This window comes from Pseudophryne corroboree, chromosome 3 (genome assembly GCF_028390025.1).
Source record: "Pseudophryne corroboree isolate aPseCor3 chromosome 3, aPseCor3.hap2, whole genome shotgun sequence".
NCBI classification, from domain to species: Eukaryota; Metazoa; Chordata; class Amphibia; order Anura; family Myobatrachidae; genus Pseudophryne; species Pseudophryne corroboree.
The window spans coordinates 756,908,214-756,933,004 of record NC_086446.1 but is presented as its reverse complement, the minus strand read 5'-3'; the positions used below and the strand labels follow the sequence as shown (position 1 = coordinate 756,933,004).

The following is a 24,791-nucleotide window of genomic DNA, read 5'->3' as shown; positions in this document are numbered from 1 at the left end:
CCGTGAGTAAATACCTAACTGCATAGCCAATTTACTTGGCGCAGTCGCACTGCGGACATTGCGCATGCGCATTAGCGACTAATCGCTCCGTTGCAGGAAAAAAATAACGAGCGAACAACTCGGAATGACCCCCTGTGTGTGTCATTATGTGTATAAGGGCATTAATAATGTGCAGCATATGTGTAAGGGACATTACGTGTAAAAGGGCATTAATAAAGGTTGTCATAATGTGTAAGGCGCATTATGTTTATAAGGACATTAATAATGTCTCACATATGTGTAAGGGGCATTACTGTGTGGCATTATGTGTACAAGGTGCTCTACTATGTGGCGTTGCATATAGAAAGAGCACTACTGTGTCATCTAATGTGAATAAAGAGCAATAGGGTGTGGTGTAATGTGAATAAGGAGCAATTCAGTGTGATGTAATGTGAATAAGAGGCTCTACTGTGAGGAGTAACGTTTATAAGGTAAAGTGATACTAATGTGGGATGTAATATGAATTATGGACACTATCTCATGATCAATTGTGAATAAAGTTGCAGTAGTGTGTGGCGTAACTGGAATTGGGGTTACTATTGTGTGGCCATGCCCCTTGCCAGCAAAAACAAACCCCTTTTTGGACTATGCGCCAAATGTGCGAACTGTTCCTATTTAAAATATAGGGGGTACAAACCCCAAAATGAGGACTGCTATGGATGAGGGGTGATGGTGCTGGGAAAGAGGTGCAAGGTCAGAGGCAGAACCAGCGGTGGTGCTAGGGGGCACCAGCCAAAATCTTGCCTAGGGCATCATATTGTCTAGGGCCGGCTCTGAGTAGAGATGTAGGACAGGAACGTTCTGGAATCACAACAGGAAGAACAGGAAGCATGGTTAAAATGGCCCCCATGCCATGCTTACAGTTATAATCACAGTACAGGTTATAATTTTGTGAAACACATATATAACCTGGGAATAGTCTGTTTACTAACAAAGTCTGTTAATAAAGGCTTAATAGCCTAAGCTGTCTTATAACCTATGAAGCCTTGTATACTGCTGCTGCTGCTATGGGTACTTTCTCTCTCTCCCCCCCCCCCCCCCGTGCAGCTGCGTGTGCTGTGAGACTTCTCCCCCACCCCCGTGCACCGCTGTCTAGTACACGGCGCCAGAGAACTTACAAGTAACCGGGGCGCGTCTAGAGGGAGCCGGGTAGCGGGAGCCGGGGAGCGCGCTCCATAGAGCCGTGAAGCGGCGTCTATGGATTAAAGAAAGTGCGGTCGGCGCGGCTCTGAGCGGTGGGACTGAGCGGCTTCGGCATCCGCTCACATCAATCAGCGGCGGCGGGTGGCTCACATAGCGGCGGGCGGTGCTTCACAGAACAGTGTCCCCACACAGCGGGGCGGCAGCGTGAGCAGACCGCCCCGTCCCCCAACATACCTGGACGCCTGTGGTGAGGGCTATGACGGGGCTTCTCTGCAAGCTCCGTCCAGCCTTTTCTGCAGGTAGTCTGCACTTGGCTGTAAGGGTGCTCTGTAGTGAGGACCGACATGCCAGTAGCTGCTTGTAGCAGCTTCCACTATCCCGGACCCTCGCCTTTTGGAAGGGGGGGAAGGGATGTGGATAAAGTGAAAAAGAGAAATCAAAAATAAAATAAAAATATATTCAAAAGAAGTGTGGGAGCTCCACACAAGCCTTGTTGCTACGTCGAGCACAGAAAAAACACTGAGGTACTCTGGGATATGGAGGGGTGGAGTGTTCTAAATTTAAATATTCAGTGCCTTGTTCCTGCGGAAGCCATCCATATCCCAAGAGTACTCCAGTGACCCCTAGTGGATGAAAAAGAAACACCCATCTACTGTTTGGAGAAGTCTGGCCATAAGTGTTTTTCATGGAAGAATTGTGGGCAAAAAGCCATACCTTCGATGTGGAAAATAGGACAAGTGACTCAACTATGCACAAAAACATAGGAACTGGGGTGCAAAAAAATGGCAGCAGGTGCTCTGGACTGATGAGTCACAATGTGAAATATTTGACTATAACAGAAGGCAGTGTATTCGCGGACGGGCTGGAGCGCGAAGCAATAGAGTGTCTACAGGCAACAGAGAAGCATGACGGAGGTTCCACGCAAGTTTGGGGCTGCATTTCAGCAAATGGAGTTGAGGAATTTGGAATTTTTACGATCGCCCCGCAGGCGCAAGCGCCCGCACTTTCTGCAGCCAAACGGGGGGGCGTGATCACGGCGGCTGTATGACGTCACACGCAGCCGCCGCAATCGTGAACACTAATTTCTACAATGAAGCAGAAATTGCAAGGCGATCGCAACTTCTGCTTCATTAAGGAGGGGGAGGCGGCGGTCAGCATGCTGGGCGGCCTTGACAAGCGATGGGCGGCCCCCAGCATGCTAGGAAAAGGATAGCAAATTCTGCTAATTAGTAGAATTTGCTATCCTTACTGAATTAGGCCCTTGGTCAGGATTGATGGTGTCCTCACTGCTGAGAAATACAGGCAGGTACATATCCATCATGCACTCCCATCAGGGAGGCATCTGATTGGCTCTAAATTTATTCTGCAGGACAATGACCCCAAACATACAGCCAATATCATTAAGAATTATCTTCAGCGTAAAGAACAAGGAGTCCTGGAAGTGATGAAATGGCCCCAATAGAGCCCCGATCTCAACATCATCGATCCTATCTGAGATTACATGAAGAAACAGTACCATTTGAGCAAGCCTACATCCACAGACGATCTGTGGTTACTTCTCCAAGATGTTTGGAACAACCTCCCTGCCGAGTTCCTTAAAAACTGTGTGCAAGTGTACCTAGAAGACTTGATGCTGTTTTGAAGGCAAAGGGTGGTCACCCTAAATATTAATTTGATTAAAATTTCTCTTCTGTTCATTGACTTTGCATTTTAATTGTTAAAAAAAAAATAGAAACTTAACACTTCTGTTATTGAAAGACTTTTTAAGTTGCAGCATTTTTTCCACAGTACGGTGTATATTTTCTTGGTCCGGATGGTCAACAATATTTTTGTGCACTTGAGAAATGCACAACAATTTTTTTTTTTTTTTTTGCAAAGTCTGATTAGCCTCACTTGCCACATTTGCAATGTGTGACCATACATCACCTGATATTTGTGTTTTTTCTTTTCTTATGCATTAGCGCACTGTCACTTTTTTTGCCCATAGACACTTTGGTGATCTATTAATGTATTACAGTAACTGGATTATAGCCTGGCAGCACGTCAGTTGCTCTGCAATAGTTACACAATGTTGTACATTACGTGATGGTGCGGTTTGTTATTGCTTATACAGCATCTCCATGACAACCGGACGGAACTGGAAAGCATTGCTTCCGGTAATCAGGTGACGCCGCAACAAGAAACGGGCAGGCTGGACAACGTGCCGTCGGGTGCATGCAGAATGCACACGACAGCACGTGCTGCACTCCTAAGTCATAAAGTACTTCTAGTAAAGTGCAGATGCCTTCCATGCGGATAATAGATCCCAGCCTCAGTATATGTTTTGTTCGGCGGCAATCAGTGCAGAAATTATGTCATACGCCAGTCCTTTACGGCAACATTTCAATGTCAATTATATGATTTTCGTCAGGGGGCATGTAGAGAATAACATAACTTGCCTAAATAGATTCACCGGAGCGCGTCTATGGCGCAGTCTCCCACCGCGAAGCATGCCGTTCGAGATCTGGAGCCATGGAGGGAGCCGCACCAGGTGACTATCACACAAAGTTAGAAGTTGCTAGGTTACCGAACCAGGAAGTACATAATCATATAGACCACAATCAGGATATACTGCCATATATAAATACAAAAGTTTATCATACATAGTACCCTCAGGGCTGGATCACCCTTAGGAGGATATCCAATTAGCCCTGGTTTTTTACCGGGGCTAATTGTCGTGCCGGGGGCTATCTAATTCTAATTAGCCCCGATAAGCCGGCGAGTGCCGTGGCTTATTGGGGATTTTGTTTCACCTGCTTCCGGCAGGCAAAGCAGAATCCCCGGAAACAGCCCCGTTTTCATCCGAAAACGGGGCTGTTTCACACAAAAACACACAGGTTTCACTGAACCTGTGTGTTTTCGGGAGAAGGGTTTTTTGTTTTTGTTTTTTTGTTTTTTTACAGGCGATCCATCTGGATAGCCTGTAAAAAACAAAAAACGGTGAAACATCGGAAAAAAGTACAGAAAACGGCCATTTTTCGGACCCGATGTTTTAACGGTGATAATTGGATATCCCCCTTAGTCCTGCAGCAATCGCATAGCAATGGCTGCAATTAAACAGCAACACTTTGATTAGTTTAAATATTATTATTTTTTTAACGGATACTGGGGGTAATTCCAAGTTGATCGCAGCAGGATTTTTGATAGCAATTGGGCAAAACCATGTGCACTGCAGGGGAGGTAGATATAACATGTGCAGAAAGAGTTAGATTTGGGTGGGTTATTTTATTTCTGTGCAGGGTAAATACTGGCTGCTTTATTTTTACACTGCAAATTAGATTGCAGATTGAACACACCCCACCCAAATCTAACTCTCTCTGCACATGTTATATCTGCCTCCCTGCAGTGCACATGGTTTTGCCCAACTGCTAACAAAAAATCCTGCTGCGGTCAACTTGGAATTACCCCCACTGTTGCTTATCTGTAGAGGATTCCTTATGTATAAATAAGGATTTTTTTTGATAGAGTAATTCTTGCCTTTTTTGGCTTTATGCCATTGGTATGCAGTTGGTGGATCTATGTATGATAATCTTTGTATTTATATATGGCCTTATATGCCGATTGTGATCTATATTTTGAGAGGAGTACTTTATCTCCGTCCACTTTATCTCCATCCAGGGCTTAGTAAATAGACCCTTTAGTACTTTAACATCTTTAAGTGTGTATACCCAGCATTAGCTCTCATGCTGTGTCCTGTCGCCATTGCAGCAGAGGTAAACATTAGTGAAGGGGACTGTAAGGGGATGGGGGGACACTCTCACAGTGCATAATGGAGGAGGGACTGACATTCATTAGGTGGTGCGTGTTGCGCAAGTATGGAATATATCAAATTCTTGGACACTGTAGATGTTACAGGTGGCATGTATCAGATCAGACAAGCGGTCATTACTTGTCAAAATTATGTCTTTTTTATTTTAATCAGCAGAAAGTTTTATTATATAGAATATTGGTTCATTCTCTGGAGCTTGCAAAAGAACACACCAAACGCCAACACCAAACCTTCTTCATGAAATGTATTGTGTCTTTTTCAGCAGCTACATAAAAACAAACCGTAGCTGCTCCTCTGTACAAAATGCATCATAAAATTTCTAATATACAAAAAGTACATCAGTAACTTCAAATTTCAAGTACAAAAATAAGTTTATCAATACAAAAAGGTACCAGAATGCCTGCCCATTTTCTATACATAAACAATATAGATTATATCAGGATGTTGCAAACACCCCCATCTACATAAAATATGCATGAGATACACACATTGTAAGTGACGTGTAAGCCCGATCTCACTGTTTTATAACATCTGTAAAATTGCTGGGTCATTTTCTCATTTTTTTGTTGACCGGTTTTATGGGAACTAAATCTTCATCATCCTCCTCCTCTTCCAAATCATCATCATCCTCCTCCTCCTCATCTTCCTCCTCCTCCTCAGAATCCAAGTCCGGGGGAGCTGAAAATGTAAACAAAATCCAACCAAAATTTACTGGTGTGCTTTCTCCTTGACCAATCCAATATTTATGCCAAAAACTATGGATTTGTTTCTCCACAAATAAACGGTTCCAAAAATATACTATTTTAGTCCTTCTACCCGAATGTCAGGTTTTTTTTATATTACTTTATTTATTTTATATAGGGGGGACAATGGACATGGATAAGAGAAAAAAAATAAACCAATCATAATTTGACCATAAATTAGTTACACCAAAATGTAGGCCACTAGCATGATAATAAAAGTGAAACCAAATCTGTGCATTTTACCCAAGATCTGGCGCAAGCATTGGAACCTGCCTGTCCCTGCCCTACTGTGACCGTTCAACAAGACTGACAGACCTGGAAAAGGTCAACGAAATACGAACACATTCGATTAAATAAAATCTTTCACGGTGTTCACCAGTACTGTACTCTACACAGTTACGACAGTTGTAGAAGTATCAGCCTTCATTCATATGGTGCCACAAAGGTTCCATATGCCTCAAAGTACACAAAAAAAAAAAGAGTAAAACAAGAAAACAGCGACTTACAGTACAAGACAATGGAGGACAAGGATATGGTTTAGAAATGTTGCTGCATCAGCGGTCCTAACACTCAGATACGTAGCAGAGAGGCAGAAACCAAGAGTTAGGTGCCATTGTAGCGCATATGGACCAGATGCTAGTATAAGTAAGGGAAGGAAAAGCACGAGGGAAGAGGGACCTGCTCGTGAGAGTTTAAAGAATGACGTGCACAGTAATCTGAGCGATTCCACCGTAATCTGAAAAGGGAGATGCCAATAAATGCAATTAAATTCAACGTTTCTTGAATTCTTCACAGCTGTAAGAGCAATAAAATGGCCCTCAACAGTGACGGCAGTGATGTGAACGACTCTACCCCAATCAGAGAAGGAAACCGCAAATAAAAGCACGATATAAGTAATCAAAGTTCCAAGAAAACCTTGTCACCTAAAATCCAAAAAAGTGAAATATCACTTATTATGGGCAAATAAATGTGAAAGTGTATTTCAATCGTACGTAGGCAAAAATACATCATTTAGTTTTACACCAACTTATTTTTCTCTCTTAATTTTAAACAGAAATAGTGAGCTGGACAGTATCGAAGCTCACAAAGGAAATGGAGAATTACAGCCGGATGTCCAGCAACCTAGCTACGTCCACCCCAGGGAGCCAAGCAGTCTGGTCGAAGCGCAGTCTGACAGCCAAGGCTAGAGGCCACACTCCATTTGCCTTTATTTTGTGCAGACCAGGTGACGCCTCTTGCTTTAAAGATGGCAATCGGATCAGATAGGACTATAAAAGCATGGTAGGTCTTTTATGCTTATCGTGAGATCCCTGGTCATCATCTTATGTAATTTACCAATATGTGGCATGCACAGAACATTGCTGTTACCTAGGAGACAACCAAACCAATTACTTAGGATTACAATGTCCTACTTTCTTTAAAGAATGGAACAGACAATTCGCTGGATAGATAAAGCCTATAATTATTTCATGTATATAGGAGTGTGCAGTAAATATTTATGTACTGTATGTATTATTAAGCCCAGATTCGATGTCATTGTCTAGAAATGATTTCACTCTAAAGGAAACTCAAAAGGATAAAGTCTCGGAATTTATCCCAGATACGTCCACATAACCCGTAAACTGTGACTTTGGCACCGGACACGCTCAGTAATCTGAATTGTCTGTTCATGTTCCCATACTGGGACTCTGTGTACAGTTGTACATTTCCGGAACAAATATACGCAAGCGCTTGCGATGCAGGGTCACATGTATTTCGACTGCATCTCCGCTTATGACTGCACAGACGTAATGGAGGATGCAACAATGTATTCTCATGATGTTGTGGCAATGCAGCTGCAGGCTACGGAGATTGGACAAGAGCATAAATCTGTTTCCAGAAGTACATTTTGCAGCAAGTATAGACCGGTGCAAGTGCACACAGATGACGAGGACTAGCTGCAAACTAATCTTATGAACAGTGCGTACTTCAAGATCCGTACAACTGCATATAAGGGCGTATGCACGCAATTAATTCAATGTGCAATGCGTCAGCACATATGGACAATTACCGTCCAACACTGCATCAGGCTACACTGAAAACTGTTGGAAAATTAAAATCACTATGGCAAGTACTTTACCATACAGTATTGACTTGCGCCTGAAATTTCCTGTCGAAGACTCTGAACTGCACTGCTTGCTGCTGGAATTTGCTACATAATTTGTGAAGAACTGATCTTCTATAGCAATATTTCCCAACCTGGGCCCTCAAGGCACACTAACAGTCCAGGTTTTAAGGTTAGCCATACACTGCTCTACAGCAACATATGAAACCATGGAAACTGACTGTTGACAGTGGATATGAGTCTTTAACAGGTACATTCAGGCAGAAGGCATGTTTCAAGTTTGAAGAGTAAGTTGCAGTAGTCAGCATAATGATCTTTACTAGGCTACATCATTTTTGGAGATTAGGAACCCTTTCACATCGCTCAGTTAGTAAGATAGTCTTACCGACTATAACTTGTCCGGATAGTAGAACAGGTCCGGAGCCAAACTTCAGGCGAAACGTAACGGGAGGCCGGATCTCAAAGTTATCCACATTAACCTAAAGAACAATAAAAACAATAAAAAAAAAAATTTCAAAAATGAAAAGCTTAGTAAGGAACATTACATCACTAAGTAGAAGCACTACATCAAATAGCTTCCACCAATCATCAAAATGTAAATACATACCGAGGCGTCTAAGTATGCGTGCTATACAAGTATGCCATGGATAAAAATAAAAATAGAATATCATCAGACATTAGCCGGAGACTATCACCTAACGTATGACTCGCCTGTTGTGGTGTTACCGGGGTATAGCGGGAGGAGGACTGGAACATCCTGGGATACCTAAAGCTTTAACTGTTTGGTGCTCGGTCCTTTACCACCACCTACACCCCGTTATCTCCCTGTGGAGCCCCATGAAACCCCAAGAAGAAATAGAAGTTTCAAATAATTTACCAGATTTAGGGGTATATTTAACTGAAGTCGAAAGCTGCCGTCTGTTGAAAAGACGGCGGCTTTCAACTTTTTAAGGACGAATCGTGATTCGACCTATTCAATATAACCCAAACATTTTCGACAAGTTGTCGAAAAGCACGTGGATCGGTGGAATAGCTGCCGATCCACGTGCTTGTATTGGTTTTGGCCCCCTTTTCGACATCTCAAAAAAAATGTCGGACTGAGATGTGGGACCCAGAGGAGGAGAGGAGCCGCAGGGAGACGGGGGAGAGCCGCGGCCATATAGGGGAGATCAGCGCTACAGCAGGATGTCACACAGCTGCGCCGCTCACGGCAGCTTCCACCCGGCTCCAGCAAGTGAGGTCACGCTTGCTTGAGCTGGGTGGACACTGCCGTGAGGTCGGGCGGCTGTGCGACATCCTCCTGCAGCGCTGATCTCCTCCGTCTGCCGGCGGCTGTCCCCACTGGTCTCCCCGCGGCTCACCCCCCCCCCTCCTCCTCCTCTGGGTCCCTCATCTCAATTCGACTTGAAAAAGTCGAACTGAGATGAGTGAATAGGGGTTGTCGGATCCATTCTGACAAATGCATGTCGGAATGGATCCGACGCTAATTGAATATACCCCTATATGCAGCACAGCACATTTCACTAAAAAAAAAAAATAATAAAACCATTAAGCACTCCCCACGCATTTTGTGTATAGGCGTTACCTGAAACTCCTGCCATGTTTTGGTGCACCAAGATTAGCAAGCCCTTAGCCAACAGTTATCACCCTTAACACCTTTGAACAGAGCAATGTAAAAATCAATTTCTGCTACTCCGTTTGCATCGGATTCGGTTTTGTTTCTGATCAGGAGCAGCGTACCGGACATAGAGGAGTCACTACCGTTCTGGATCCAGTGTTTCTGTAACGTGTGTGTAGCACTGTGCATGGTTTTTACAAAAAGTGTTACATGAATCGGCCCACATTTCCACATACGACATAACAGATCTACAGTCCGCTGCTCTAGAAAGTAATTACCATGGTCTGGCAGGAAAGTTTCAGGGTAGCAATGGGCACAGTTGTATCCTCATCCGTGTGATTGCGAGCAGTGACTTCCACCACGTTATACTCATCTTTGGCGCCTTCGCCGAGACTAATCTGCGTAACGAAAAACAAAACAAAAAAACACACCACATTTAGTATTTTTAGGACGTTAAAAACAAAACCGAAATACTAAGTTGGTGCCTCCTGAAAAAAACTAAAGCAGTTTAGTACATTTTGCAAAACAAATTAGGATTAGTACTAAGCAATGCCTCCAATCTGAACTCTAGTGACTGTATTTTTGTATAGACTCTCCTACACCAGTGGTTCCCAAACACGATCCTCAAGGCACCCCCAATAGTCCAGGTTTTATGGATATCTCTGCTTGCCCACAGATGGTATAATCAAACTGACTGAGGTACACCTGTGCCTAAGCATGGATTGTCTTAAAAACCTGGACTGTTATGGTGCCTTGAGGACCGCGTTTCAGAACCACTGTCCTACACAGTAAAGCTGTTGTGAACACTGATTGGATAACCGCAGCACTTAACCAATCCGCAGAGTGATCTGCAAAGGTACCAACCAGATCCTGTTATTTATCAAACACAGCCGGCAACATGGCAGTTAGGAGCCGATTGTATGGTACTTTATCTCTCTCCACGGCTTAGTACATATCTCCCTGAATTTTGAAAAATGTTAGGAGCTGATTGGCTGGTACTTCATTCTCCAAGGCTTAGTACATCCCCTCCATAGACAAAAAAAGCCTAGTAAACAGATTTCGGAGAGGTGAAAAGTACAAGTACAGTAATGCTGCCCACCAGACTATGAGAAAGTGACGGCTAGTATTTCAGCCCTTGATGGGTCATCTACAGAGTAGACAATTGCAGACTCGTCTTATTTGGCCTTTCCCGACTGCAGTGTCTCTCCACACCAATCCATCCATAAGGCTGATGCTCGGCTTATTTTCCACTTGAGTCACTTTTTTTGCATCTCCCACACCTCCCCGCCAGGACCTATACTGGCCCTACAGGAGTCCAACTCAAATTCCTCCTTCTCCCCTGTAAAGCCCTCAACCAATCTTCTCTCCCCCTCTACATCTGACCTCATCAAACTGCACACTCCCACCCACTTTGCTCTGCCAACGGCTGTGCCCCCACCTGTGTTTCCAACTGATTAACTCATCCCATCACAAGGATATTACTAGCACTGCTCCTCACCACAGGAACTCTCCCCCTATCAGACTTTCAAAGCTTCAAACAGGCTCTCAAACCCCCACTACTTTATCCAACTTTCCCCTAACCCAACACTCTACTGTCCTCGCTCACTGCCTCTCCCCTATAGAACGTAAACTCTCATGAGCAGGTCCCTCTTCCCTAATGTACTCTTCCTTTCTCCATTTTTGCCTTTGACCTGCCTGTTGAGATCACCACCTAGGGCACAGATTTCCCCAGCACGGAACTTGTGATGTTTTTGTAATCTGTCTAATGCTGTCATCTTGGTCTTGTCTGTATTGTAATGTTATGCATTTACGTCCTGCTGTGTTTGCACTATTTCCGTGCATGCACTGTGTAAGTCACTGCTGACCGTTTGTGACCCTATAAATAAAGGTTAATAATAAATGTGTTTATGACTATTTTTACAACACATGGGGCAGATTCAATTAAAGGAGAGAGCTGCCGGAAAATGGCTTTTCGCGGCTTCGCACGCTACCACCCGCTAGCCGATTTCTGCTTGCAGCCAACGAAGGTACGAGCAGAAATCAGTGTCGGTAATGGGCTGATAAATCCACACAGCCAGCTAAGGGTGGCAGCTCCGGTCTAACTGAATCTGACCCTAATTATGACGAATTGCATAGATCTTTGCACATTACCAATTGTAAGGACCAAGACAGACATAGCCGCTCACCGTGCACAAGGATAAACTGTGATCGTATTCATCCTCTTCATCCACCTTAAACGTGTAATACGTGGTCTTCGATGTAAGCTCACACCCTGTGGCAAAAGTAAAACATGTAAGCGGCTGGAAGCTACAAGTCGTCACGGGATAAACAGCACGCCACCCCCCCCCCCCCCCCCGCGCACACACACACACACACACATATGATGGTGCTCAAGTCAAAGCTGCAAGTCTCCGTAGTCGAAATGCCTCTGTACATATTTCTGCTGTAAGGGCGTACTAATATACTTCCCCAGCGTGCCAATACACAGTACTTCCCCAGCATGCCTATATTACACAGTACCCTTCCCCGGCGTGCCTATATTATACAGCACCCTTCCCCAGCATGCCAATATACCAATGGTTTCCAAACTTTTTTGAATGACGGCGCCTTAGAGTATCAGAATTTTTTTCACGGCACCCCTAGGCAAAAAAAAAATAAGATTTTACTCACCGGTAAATCTATTTCTCGTAGTCCGTAGTGGATGCTGGGAACTCCGTAAGGACCATGGGGAATAGACGGGCTCCGCAGGAGACTGGGCACTCTATAAGAAAGATTTGGTACTATCTGGTGTGCACTGGCTCCTCCCTCTATGCCCCTCCTCCAGACCTCAGTTAGGATACTGTGCCCGGAAGAGCTGACACAATAAGGAAGGATTTTGAATCCCGGGTAAGACTCATACCAGCCACACCAATCACACCGTATAACTCGTGATACTATACCCAGTTAACAGTATGAAATATAACTGAGCCTCTCAACAGATGGCTCAACAATAACCCTTTAGTTAGGCAATAACTATAAACAAGTATTGCAGACAATCCGCACTTGGGACGGGCGCCCAGCATCCACTACGGACTACGAGAAATAGATTTACCGGTGAGTAAAATCTTATTTTCTCCGACGTCCTAGTGGATGCTGGGAACTCCGTAAGGACCATGGGGATTATACCAAAGCTCCCAAACGGGCGGGAGAGTGCGGATGACTCTGCAGCACCGAATGAGAGAACTCAAGGTCCTCCTCAGCCAGGGTATCAAATTTGTAGAATTTAGCAAACGTGTTTGCCCCTGACCAAGTTGTAGCTCGGCAAAGTTGTAAAGCCGAGACCCCTCGGGCAGCTGCCCAAGATGAGCCCACCTTCCTCGTGGAATGGGCTTTCACTGATTTAGGATGCGGCAATCCAGCCGCAGAATGCTCCAGCTGAATTGTGCTACAAATTCAGCGAGCAATAGTCTGCTTAGAAGCAGGAGCACCTATTTTGTTGGGTGCCTACAGGATAAGAAGCGAGTCAGTTTTCCTGACTCCAGCCGTCCTGGAAATATAATTTTTCAAGGCCCTGACTACGTCCAGTAACTTGGAATCTTCCAAGTCCCTAGTAGCCACAGGCACTACAATAGGTTGGTTCAAGTGAAAAGCTGATACCACCTTAGGGAGAAACTGGGGACGAGTCCTCAATTCTGCCCTATCCATATGGAAAATCAGATAAGGGCTTTTACATGACAAAGCCGCCAATTCTGACACACGCCTGGCCGAAGCCAATAACATGACCACTTTCCACGTGAGATATTTCAGATCCACAGTTTTAAGTGGCTCAAACCAATGTGATTTCAGGAAACTCAACACCACGTTGAGATCCCACGGTGCCACAGGAGGCACAAAGGGGGGCTGAATATGTAGCACTCCCTTTACAAAAGTCTGAACTTCAGGCAGTGAAGCCAGTTCTTTCTGGAAGAAAATCGACAGAGCCGAAATCTGGACTTTAATGGAACCCAATTTTAGGCCCATAGTCACTCCCGACTGTAGGAAGTGCAGAAAACGACCCAGCTGAAATTCCTCTGTTGGGGCCTTCCTGGCCTCACACCACGCAACCAATTTTCGCCAAATACGGTGATAATGGTTTGCGGTTACTACTTTCCTGGCTTTTATCAGCGTAGGAATGACTTCCTCCGGAATGCCCTTATGCTTTAGGATCCGGAATTCAACCGCCATGCCGTCCAACGCAGCCGCGGTAAGTCTTGGAACAGACAGCGCCCCCGCTGTAGTAGATCCTGTCTGAGCGGTAGAGGCCATGGGTCCTCTGATATTATTTCTGTAAGTTCTGGGTACCAAGCTCTTCTTGGCCCATCCGGAACCACGAGTATCGTTCTTCCTCCTCGTTTTCTTATTATTCTCAGTACCTTTGGTATGAGAGGCAGAGGAGGGAACACATAAACCGACTGGTACACCCACGGTGTCACTAGAGCGTCCACAGCTATCGCCTGAGGGTCCCTTGACCTGGCGCAATAGCTCTTTTGTTGAGGCGGGACGCCATCATGTCCACCTGTGGCCTTTCCCAACGGTTTACCAACAGTAGGAAGACTTCTGGATGAAGTCCCCACTCTCCCGGGTGTAGGTCGTGTCTGCTGAGGAAGTTTGCTTCCCAGTTGTCCACTCCCGGAATGAACACTGCTGACAGTGCTAAGACGTGATTTTCCGCCCATCGGAGAATCCTTGTGGCTTCTGCCATCGCCATCCTGCTTCTTGTGCCGCCCTGTCGGTTCACATGGGCGACTGCCGTGATGTTGTCTGACTGGATCAGTACCGGCTGGTTTCGAAGCAGGGGTTTTGCCTGACTTAGGGCATTGTAAATGGCCCTCAGTTCCAGAATATTTATGTGCAGGGAAGTCTCCCGACTTGACCATAGTCCTTGGAAGTTTCTTCCCTGTGTGACTGCTCCCCAGCCTCGAAGGCTGGCATCCGTGGTCACCAGGACCCAGTCCTGTATGCCGAAACTGCGGCCCTCTAGAAGATGAGCACTCTGCAGCCACCACAGTAGAGACACCCTGGTCCTTGGAGACAGGGTTATCAGTTGATGCATCTGAAGATGCGATCCCGACCACTTGTCCAAGAGGTCCCACTGGAAGGTCCTTGCATGGAACCTGCCGAATGGAATTGCTTCGTATGAAGCCACCATTTTTCTGTGTCCAAAATCATCCCCAGGAACAGTAAGCGAGTGGAAGGAACCAGTTGTGACTTTGGAATGTTTAGAATCCAGCCATGCTGTTGTAGCACTTCCCGAGATAGTGCTACTCCGACCAGTAACTGCTCCCTGGACCTCGCCTTTATAAGGAGATCGTCCAAGTACGGGATAATTAAAACTCCCTTTTTTCGAAGGAGTATCATCATTTCTGCCATTACTTTGGTAAACACCATCGGTGCCGTGGACAGTCCAAACGGTAGTGTCTGGAATTGGTAATGGCAATCCTGTACCACAAATCTGAGGTACTCCTGGTGAGGAAGGTAAATGGGGACAAGCAGGTAAGCATCCTTGATGTCCAGGGATACCATGTAATCCCCCTCGTCCAGGCTTGCAATAACCGCCCTGAGCGATTCCATCTTGAACTTGAATTTTGTTATGTAAGTGTTCAAGGATTTCAAATTTAAAATGGGTCATACCGAACCGTCTGGTTTCGGTACCACAAACAGTGTGGAATAGTAACCCCGTCCTTGTTGAAGTAGGGGCACCTTGACTATCACCTGCTGGGAATACAGTTTGTGAATTGCCTCTAGCACAGCCTCCCTGCCTGAGGGAGTTGTCGGCAAGGCAGATTTGAGGAAACGGCGGGGGGGAGACGCCTCGACTTCCAGCTTGTACCCCTGAGATACTACTTGAAGGATCCAGGGATCCACCTGTGAGCGAGCCCACTGATCGCTGAAATTTTTGAGGCGGCCCCCCACCTTACCTGGCTACGCCTGTGGAGCCCCCGCGTCATGCGGTGGACTCAGAGGAAGCAGGGGAAGAATTTTGATTCTGGGAACTGGCTGCTGGTGCAGCTTTTTCCCTCTTCCCTCGTCTCTGTGCAGAAAGGAAGCGCCTTTGACCCGCCTGCTTTTCTGAAGCCGAAGGGACTGTACCCGATAATACAGTGCTTTTCTTAGGCTGTGAGGAAACCTGAGGTAAAAAAAAATTCATCCCAGCTGTTGCTGTGGATACGAGGTCCCAGAGACCATCCCCAAACAATTCCTCACCCTTATAAGGCTCTATGTGCCTTTTAAAGTCAGCATCACCTGTCCAGTGTCGGGTCTCTAATACCCTCCTGACAGAATGGACATTGCAATAATTCTGGATGCCAGTCGGCAAAATATCCCTCTGTGCATCCCTCATATATAAGACGACGTCTTATGTTCGCAAAATAGTATCCCTGTTTGAAAGGGGTACAGACCACGCTGCAGCAGTCTGCAGGTCTCAGTCTAGTACCTGAGTGTGTAAATACAGACTTCAGGATAGCCTCCTGCTATTTATCAGCAGGTACCTTCAAAGTGGCCGTATCCTAAGACGGCAGTGCCACCTTTTTTGACAAACGTGTGAGCGCCTTATCCACCCTAGGGGATATCTCCCAGCGTAACTTATCCTCTGGCGGGAAAGGGTACGCCATCAGTAACTTTTTAGAAATTACCAGTTTCTTATCGGGGGAACCCATGCTTTTTCACACTTCATTCACTCATTTGATGGGGGAACAAAACACTGCCTGCTTTTTCTCCCCACACATAAAAACCCTTTTTTGTTTTTAGTGGTACTTGGGTTAATGTCAGAAATGTGTAACACATTTTTTATTGCCGGGATCATGTAACGGATGTTCCTAGTGGATTGTGTATATGTCTCAACCTCGTCGACACTGGAGTCAGACTCCGTGTCGACATCTGTGTCTGCCATCTGAGGGAGCGTTGATGGCCTTTGAGACGCCTGGGCAGGCGCGGGCTGAGAAGCCGGCTGTCCCATAGCTGTTACGTCATCCAGCCTTTTATGTAAGGAGTTGACACTGTCGGTTAATACCTTCCACCTATCCATCCACTCTGGTGTCGGCCCACAGGGGGCGACATCTCATTTATCGGCATCTGCTCCGCCTCCACATAAGCCTCCTCATCAAACATGTCGACACAGCCGTACCGACACACCGCACACACACAGGGAATGCTCTGACTGAGGACAGGACCCCACACAGCCCTTTGGGGAGACAGAGAGAGAGTATGCCAGCACACACCGGAGCGCTATATAATGTAGGGATAAACACTATCACTGAGTGAATTTTCCCCAATAGCTGCTTGTATAAACAATATTGCGCCTAAATTTAGTGCCCCCCCTCTCTTTTTAACCCTTTGAGCCTGAAAACTACAGGGGAGAGCCTGGGGAGCTGTCTTCCAGCTACACTGTGAAGAGAAAATGGCGCCGGTGTGCTGAGGGAGATGGCTCCGCCCCTTTTTCGGCAGACTTTTCTCCCGCATTTTTCTGTATTCTGGCAGGGGTAATTACCACATATATAGCCTCTGGGGCTATATATTGTGGTTATTTTGCCAGCCAAGGTGATATTATTGCTTCTCAGGGCGCCCCCCCCCCCATCGCCCTGCACCCTCAGTGACCGGAGTGTGAAGTGTGTATGAGGAGCAATGGTGCACAGCTGCAGTGCTGTGCGCTACCTTGGTGAAGACTGAAATCTTCTGCCGCCGATTTTCCGGACCATCTTCATGCTTCTGGCTCTGTAAGGGGGACGGCGGCGCGGCTCCGGGAACGAACACCAAAGGACGGGTCCTGCGGTCGATCCCTCTGGAGCTAATGGTGTCCAGTAGCCTAAGAAGCCCAAGCTAGCTGCAAGCAGGTAGGTTCGCTTCTTCTCCCCTTAGTCCCTCGATGCAGTGAGCCTGTTGCCAGCAGGTCTCACTGTAAAATAAAAAACCTAATTTAAACTTTCTTTCTAGAAGCTCAGGAGAGCTCCTAGTGTGCAACCAGCTCGGGCCGGGCACAGAAATCTAACTGAGGTCTGGAGGAGGGGCATAGAGGGAGGAGCCAGTGCACACCAGATAGTACCAAATCTTTCTTATAGAGTGCCCAGTCTCCTGCGGAGCCCGTCTATTCCCCATGGTCCTTACGAAGTTCCCAGCATCCACTAGGACGTCAGAGAAATTTTATTGAAAAATTTAGAAAGAAATACTAAATTAAGTAAATTGTATTTATATGTCATCCTTAGGCTCAAACGTGTGGTGAGGGACAAAATTTGCTTCTGTTTGTTCCCATATTTTATGACTGAGCCACCAGCGCTGGTTTTGCCTAATATATTGACTATAAATAATTTGAATTGGTCCTGGACCACCAACCCAGGGCACCCCTGCAAGTGTCTCGAGGCACCCCAGGGAGCCACGGCACACAGTTTGGGAACCACTGCAATATACCCTTCCCCGACATGCCTATAGTATACAGTACCCTTCCCCGGCGTGCCTATATTACACAGAACCCTTCCCCGGCGTGCCTATATTATATAGTGTTCCTTCTAGGCTATTTCAGCAGGGTGCTGCACCCTGCCCATTTTTGAAATGTGAAAAAGCACCCTGCCCTTTTTCAGTGCACCCTGCAGGACCATAAATCACCCCCTTGTATACAGAATGTAAGTCAGAGTGCATGTTACAATGTTGTCGTCTACTCCTTGCCCAAATCTGAAATTGGAACACAGTTTTTATCCTTTAGCCAACTGGATGGCAGAGGAGGCACTGTAAATAACACAGCACTCTGATAAAGAGGGAAAGAACAGGGTAAGCAGTGAGCATGTACTGCTTACAGTATTTCCCTAGTAGTACAGACTTCTTTTTTTCCTATATATTTTAACCCATAGTTTAACTTTTCCATTTTAGAACATATAGAAGACTGGACATATACAGCATGTTTCTCAGTACAGATGTTAGGTGTCTTATATGTATGCATGGGTATATGATTTACTAAGGGCAAAATGTATGTACAAAAACTATAAACATATGCGCTATACTTTGTGCGCAAAGCGTCACATCCAAAATGTGCCCTTCAAAATAAAAATGTGCCCTTCAAAAAAAAAACAAAAAAAAAAAAGTGCCCTCTTCAATGCTCAGCACCCTGCCCTAATAAAATCCTACAGTGAACACTATTATACAGTACCCTTCCTCTGTGTGTGAATATACGATTTCCCAGCGTGCATATATTACACAGTACCCTTCCCCGGCGTGCCTATACTACACAGTACCCTTCCCCGGCGTGCCTATACTACACAGTACCCATCCCCGGCGTGCCTATACTACACAGTACCCTTCCCCAACGTGCCTATACTGCACAGTACCCTTCCCCAACGTGCCTACACTACGCAGTGCCCGTCCCCGGCGTGCCTACATTACGCAGTACCCTTCCCCGGCATGCCTACATTACGCAGTACCCTTCCCCGGCATGCCTATACTACGCAGTACCCTTCCCCGGCGTGCCTATACTACACAGTACCCTTCCCCGGCGTGCCTATACTACACAGTACCCTTCCCCGGCGTGCCTATACTACACAGTACCCCTTCCCCGGCGTTCCTATACTACACAGTACCCTTCCCCAGCGTGCCTATATTACACAGTACCCTTCCACTGCGTGCCTATATTACACAGTACCCTTCCCCGACGTGCCTATACTACACAGTACCCTTCCCCGGCGTGCCTATACTACACAGTACCCTTCCCCGGCGTGCCTATACTACACAGTACCCTTCCCCGGCGTGCCTATACTACACAGTACCCTTCCCCGGCGTGCCTATACTACACAGTACCCTTCCCCGGCGTGCCTATACTACACAGTACCCTTCCCCAACGTGCCTATACTGCACAGTACCCTTCCCCAACGTGCCTACACTACGCAGTGCCCGTCCCCGGCGTGCCTACATTACGCAGTACCCTTCCCCGGCGTGCCTACATTACGCAGTACCCTTCCCCGGCATGCCTATACTACGCAGTACCCTTCCCCGGCGTGCCTATACTACACAGTACCCTTCCACTACGTGCCTATATTACACAGTACCCTTCCCTGACGTGCCTATATACTCTTCCCCGGCGTGCCTATACTACGCAGTACCCTTCTCCGGGCGTGCCCATATTATACGCTGCCCTTCCCTGGCGTGCCAATCTTATAAAGTACCCTTCCCCTGCGTGCCTCTATTACACAGTACCCTTCCCTGACGTGCCAATATACTTTTCCCCAGTGTGCCTATATTATACAGTATCCTTTCCCGGCGTGCCTATACTACGCAGTACCCTTCCCCGGCGTGCCTATATTACGCAGTACCCTTCCCCGGCGTGTCTACGTGGCTACATTACGCGGTACCCTTCCCCGGCGTGCCTATACTACGCAGTACCTTTCCCCGGCGTGCCTATACTACGCAGTACCCTTCCCCGGCGTGCCTATACTACGCAGTACCCTTCCCCGGCGTGCCTATACTACGCAGTACCCTTCCCCGGCGTGCCTATACTACGCAGTACCCTTCCCCGGCGTGCCTATACTACGCAGTACCCTTCCCCGGCGTGCCTATACTACGCAGTACCCTTCCCCGGCGTGCCTATATTACACAGTACCCTTCCCTGACGTGCCTATATACTCTTCCCCGGTGTGCCTATACTACGCAGTACCCTTCCCCGGCGTGCCTATACTACGCAGTACCCTTCCCCGGCGTGCCTATACTACGCAGTATCCTTCCTCGGCGTGCCTATACTACGCAGTACCCTTCCCCGGCGTGCCTATACTACACAGTAACCTTCCCCGGCATGCCTATACTACACAGTACCCTTCTCCGGGCGTGCCCATATAATACGCTGCCCTTCCCTGACGTGCCAATATACTTTTCCCCAGTGTGCCTATATTACACAGTATCCTTTCCCGGCGTGCCTATACTACGCAGTACCCTTCCCCGGCGTGTCTACATTACGCAGTACCCTTCCCCGGCGTGCCTATACTACGCAGTACCCTTCCCCGGCGTGTCTACATTACGCAGTACCCTTCCCCGGCGTGCCTATACTACGCAGTACCCTTCCCCGGCGTGCCTATACTACGCAGTACCCTTCCCCGACGTGCCTATACTACGCAGTACCCTTCCCCGGCGTGCCTATATTACACAGTACCCTTCCCTGACGTGCCTATATACTCTTCCCCGGCGTGCCTATACTACGCAGTACCCTTCCCCGGCGTGCCTATACTACGCAGTACCCTTCCCCGGCGTGCCTATACTATGCAGTACCCTTCCCCGGCGTGCCTATACTACGCAGTAACCTTCCCCGGCGTGCCTATACTACGCAGTACCCTTCTCCGGGCGTGCCCATATTATACGCTGCCCTTCCCTGGCGTGCCAATCTTATAAAGTACCCTTCCCCTGCGTGCCTCTATTACACAGTACCCTTCCCTGACGTGCCAATATACTTTTCCCCAGTGTGCCTATATTACACAGTATCCTTTCCCGGCGTGCCTATACTACGCAGTACCCTTCCCCGGCGTGTCTACATTACGCAGTACCCTTCCCCGGTGTGCCTATATTATACGCTGCCCTTCCCTGGCGTGCCAATCTTATACAGTACCCTTCCCCTGCGTGCCTATATTACACAGTAACCTTCCCCGGAATGCCTATATATTATACAGTACCCTTCCTCTGTGTGTGAATATACGATTTCCCAGCGTGCCTACACTACGCAGTACCCTTCCCCGGCGTGCCTACACTACGCAGTACCCTTCCCCGGCGTGCCTACACTACGCAGTACCCTTCCCCGGCGTGCCTACACTACGCAGTACCCTTCCCCGGCGTGCCTACACTACGCAGTACCCTTCCCCGGCGTGCCTACACTACGCAGTACCCTTCCCCGGCGTGCCTACACTACGCAGTACCCTTCCCCGGCGTGCCTACACTACGCAGTACCCTTCCCCGTCGTGCCTATATTACACAGCACCCTTCCACGTCATGTCTATATTATACAGCACCCTTCCCCGTCATGCCTATATTATACAGCACCCTTCCCCGTCATGCCTATATTATACAGCACCCTTCCCCGTCATGCCTATATTATACAGCACCCTTCCCCGTCATGTCTATATTATACAGCACCCTTCCCCGTCATGCCTATATTATACAGCACCCTTCCCCGTCATGTCTATATTATACAGCACCCTTCCCCGTCATGCCTATATTATACAGCACCCTTCCCCGTCATGTCTATATTATACAGCACCCATCGCCGTCATGTCTATATTATACAGCACCCTTCCCAATCGTGCCTATATTATACAGCACCCTTCTCCGTCATGCCTATATTATACAGCACCCTTCCCCATCATGCCTATATTATACAGCACCCTTCCCCGTCGTGCCTATATTATACAGCACCCTGCCCCATCATGTCTATATTATACAGCACCCTTCCCCATCGTGCCTATATTATACAGCACCCTTCCCCATCGTGCCTATATTATACAGCACCCTTCCCCATCATGCCTATATTATACAGCACCCTTCCCTGTCGTGCCTATATTATACAGCACCCTTCCCCGTCATGTCTATATTATACAGCACCCTTCCCCATCGTGAATATATTATACAGCACCCTTCCCCATCGTGCCTATATTATACAGCACCCTTCCCCATCGTGCCTATATTATACAGCACCCTTCCCCATCAAGTCTATATTATGCAGCACCCTTCCCCGTCATGCCTATATTATACAGCACCCTTCCCCGTCGTGCCTATATTATACAGCACCCTTCCCCATCATGTCTATATTATACAGCACCCTTCCCCATCGTGCCTATATTATACAGCACCCTTCCCCATCGTGCCTATATTATACAGCACCCTTCCCCATCATGCCTATATTATACAGCACCCATCCCCGTCATGTCTATATTATACAGCACCCTTCCCAATCGTGCCTATATTATACAGCACCCTTCTCCGTCATGCCTATATTATACAGCACCCTTCCCCGGCGTGTCTAATTTATACAGCACCCTTCCCCGTCATGCCTATATTATACAGCACCCTTCCCCGTCGTGCCTATATTATACAGCACCCTTCCCCATCATGTCTATATTATACAGCACCCTTCCCCATCGTGCCTATATTATACAGCACCCTTCCCCATCGTGCCTATATTATACAGCACCCTTCCCCATCATGTCTATATTATGCAGCACCCTTCCCCGTCATGCTTATATTATACAGCACCCTTCCCCGTCATGCCTATATTATACAGCACCCTTCCCCGTCATGCCTATATTATACAGCACCCTTCCCCGGCGTGTCTAATTTATACAGCACCCTTCCCCGTCATGCCTATATTATACAGCACCCTTCCCCGGCGTGTCTAATTTATACAGCACCCTTCCCCATCATGTCTAATTTATACAGCACCCTTCCCGGCGTGCTTTGTGAATGTCACCTGAAAATTATAATAAAAAGATTGTACCCTGTTGGTTACCCCAATGCCTGATTATTACACCCGGTCTCCCTGTGTACAGTGTCCTGTAGAGCTATAGGAATCCTGGGAATGGGCTTAAAAGACCAGCCTGCGACTAGACTGGCAGGGCATGCTCGTACCTGTAGTTCCACAGCTGTTTGAGAGGCACAGATTATGCATTACAGTAGTCTCTACTTGCGATAATTTAGGCATTCCTCATAGAGTCTCCCCAACAGACTGGCACTGGCAGTGTTCCCATGCTTGCTCCATGTCACCCCTGGTATATACCCCCCCCCCCCCTGTGGCCCCTCACCTTTCCAGGTATATACCCCCCCTGTAGCCTCTCACCTCCCCAGGTATATACCCCCCTGTAGCTCCTAACCTCCCCAGGTATATACCCCCCGGCCTCACCGAACAAGTAACTCTCCACCTGGCCGGCCAGCCCGTCCTCCGCCTGCTTAGAGATAAAGCCGCTCATGGTGGATGATGTGAGGGATCAGCGGCTACACACGTGGGTACAGCGCTGCATCCACTACCGGCTCCGGGGAGGAAGAGGAGGAGTGCACCCGGGGTGACCGCACTCACACTGCCCCCTGCCTGTGCCTGGGAATACTGCCGGCAAGTGTGTTACCGAGGCACCCAGTAATACTGAGACACTCTATATGTCAGCGACATATATAGAGAGACTACACTGTGTAAAAAAATTAATTATATAGAGAGAGAGAAGAAAGCCATCCTGCACACATTAAAGTCCAAAAAGGGGTGCATGGTACATACAAACAGTACAGTCCAGAGCCAAGAAGCAGCACCTCCAATAAATGCCAAAGATAGGTTTAATATCCTTAGAAAAAATAAGATTTTACTTACCGGTAAATCTATTTCTCGTAGTCCGTAGTGGATGCTGGGGACTCCGTAAGGACCATGGGGAATAGACGGGCTCCGCAGGAGACAGGGCACTCTAAGAAAGAATTAGGAATACTGGTGTGCACTGGCTCCTCCCTCTATGCCCCTCCTCCAGACCTCAGTTAAGGAAACTGTGCCCGGAAGAGCTGACAGTACAAGGAAAGGATTCTGGAATCCAGGGTAAGACTCATACCAGCCACACCAATCACACCGTATAAACGAGGCTGAAGTTAGCTTCTTATTCGGCCAGCTTCTTATTCACTTCTTATTCAAGCTCCAGCTTCTTATTCACTTCTTATTCGAGCTCCAGCTTCTTATTCAGATCATTCAGTTTTGCAAGGGTTAATGTATCTTGGGCAACACATTTGACGCCTGAAATTCACAGAGTAGGGTCCCTTTCATATGACCCACCTGTATTTTGGCTTGCCCAACGCTGGTTTGGGCATGAAATACGCTGGCAAAGTGGGCACATACACTATAATTCACCATTTTGAATAAGTAGCTGTAGTTTTGCAGGGGTTAACGAGTCTCGGGCAACAATTTTGACACCAGAAATCAATAGAGTCGGGTCACTTGCATATGACCCACATGGATATTGCCTTGCCCAACACTGGTTTGGCCATGAAATACGCTGCCCAAGTGGGCACCTTACTATCATTTTCTATTATGAATAAGTAGCTGTAGTTTTGCAAGGGTTAACGAGTCTCGGGCAAGAATTTTGACACCAGAAATCAATAGAGTCGGGTCACTTGCATATGACCCACATGGATTTTGCCTTGCCCAACGCTGGTTTTGCCATGAAATACGCTGCCCAAGTGGGCACATTCACAGTATTATGAATTACTAATTTGAATAAGTAGCTGTAGTTGTGCAAGGGTTAACGAGTCTCGGGCAACAATTTTGACACCTGAAATCAACTGAGTCGGGTCACTTGCATATGACCCACATGTATTTTGCCTTGCCCAACACTGGTTTGG

At 47.2% G+C, this 24,791-nt stretch overlaps 1 protein-coding gene across 1 annotated transcript; it reads right to left on the bottom strand.

Annotated features, from left to right (window-relative positions):
• Positions 1-5,106: 5,106 nt before the first annotated feature.
• Positions 5,107-23,558, bottom strand: NPM3 (nucleophosmin/nucleoplasmin 3). Its single transcript, XM_063962386.1, has 5 exons — positions 23,323-23,558; positions 11,642-11,727; positions 9,734-9,853; positions 8,223-8,316; positions 5,107-5,668 (listed from the first exon to the last, which is right to left on the bottom strand). Exons 1-5 carry the CDS (start codon positions 23,387-23,389, stop codon positions 5,538-5,540), a joined length of 498 nt encoding a protein of 165 aa, XP_063818456.1. The 5' UTR covers positions 23,390-23,558; the 3' UTR covers positions 5,107-5,537.
• Positions 23,559-24,791: the final 1,233 nt, after the last annotated feature.

What these genes read in the sequence shown, in the direction of transcription:
- NPM3 (XM_063962386.1), bottom strand. Translation starts at nt 23,389, where the DNA reads ATGAGCGGCTTTATCTCTAAGCAGGCGGAGGACGGGCTGGCCGGCCAG. An exon ending in ACAGTTTATCCTTGTGCACG is followed by an intron (nt 9,854 to 11,641) that starts GTGAGCGGCTAT and finishes TTCGTTACGCAG; the next exon opens with ATTAGTCTCGGCGAAGGCGC. An exon ending in AACTTTCCTGCCAGACCATG is followed by an intron (nt 8,317 to 9,733) that starts GTAATTACTTTC and finishes ATTGTTCTTTAG; the next exon opens with GTTAATGTGGATAACTTTGA.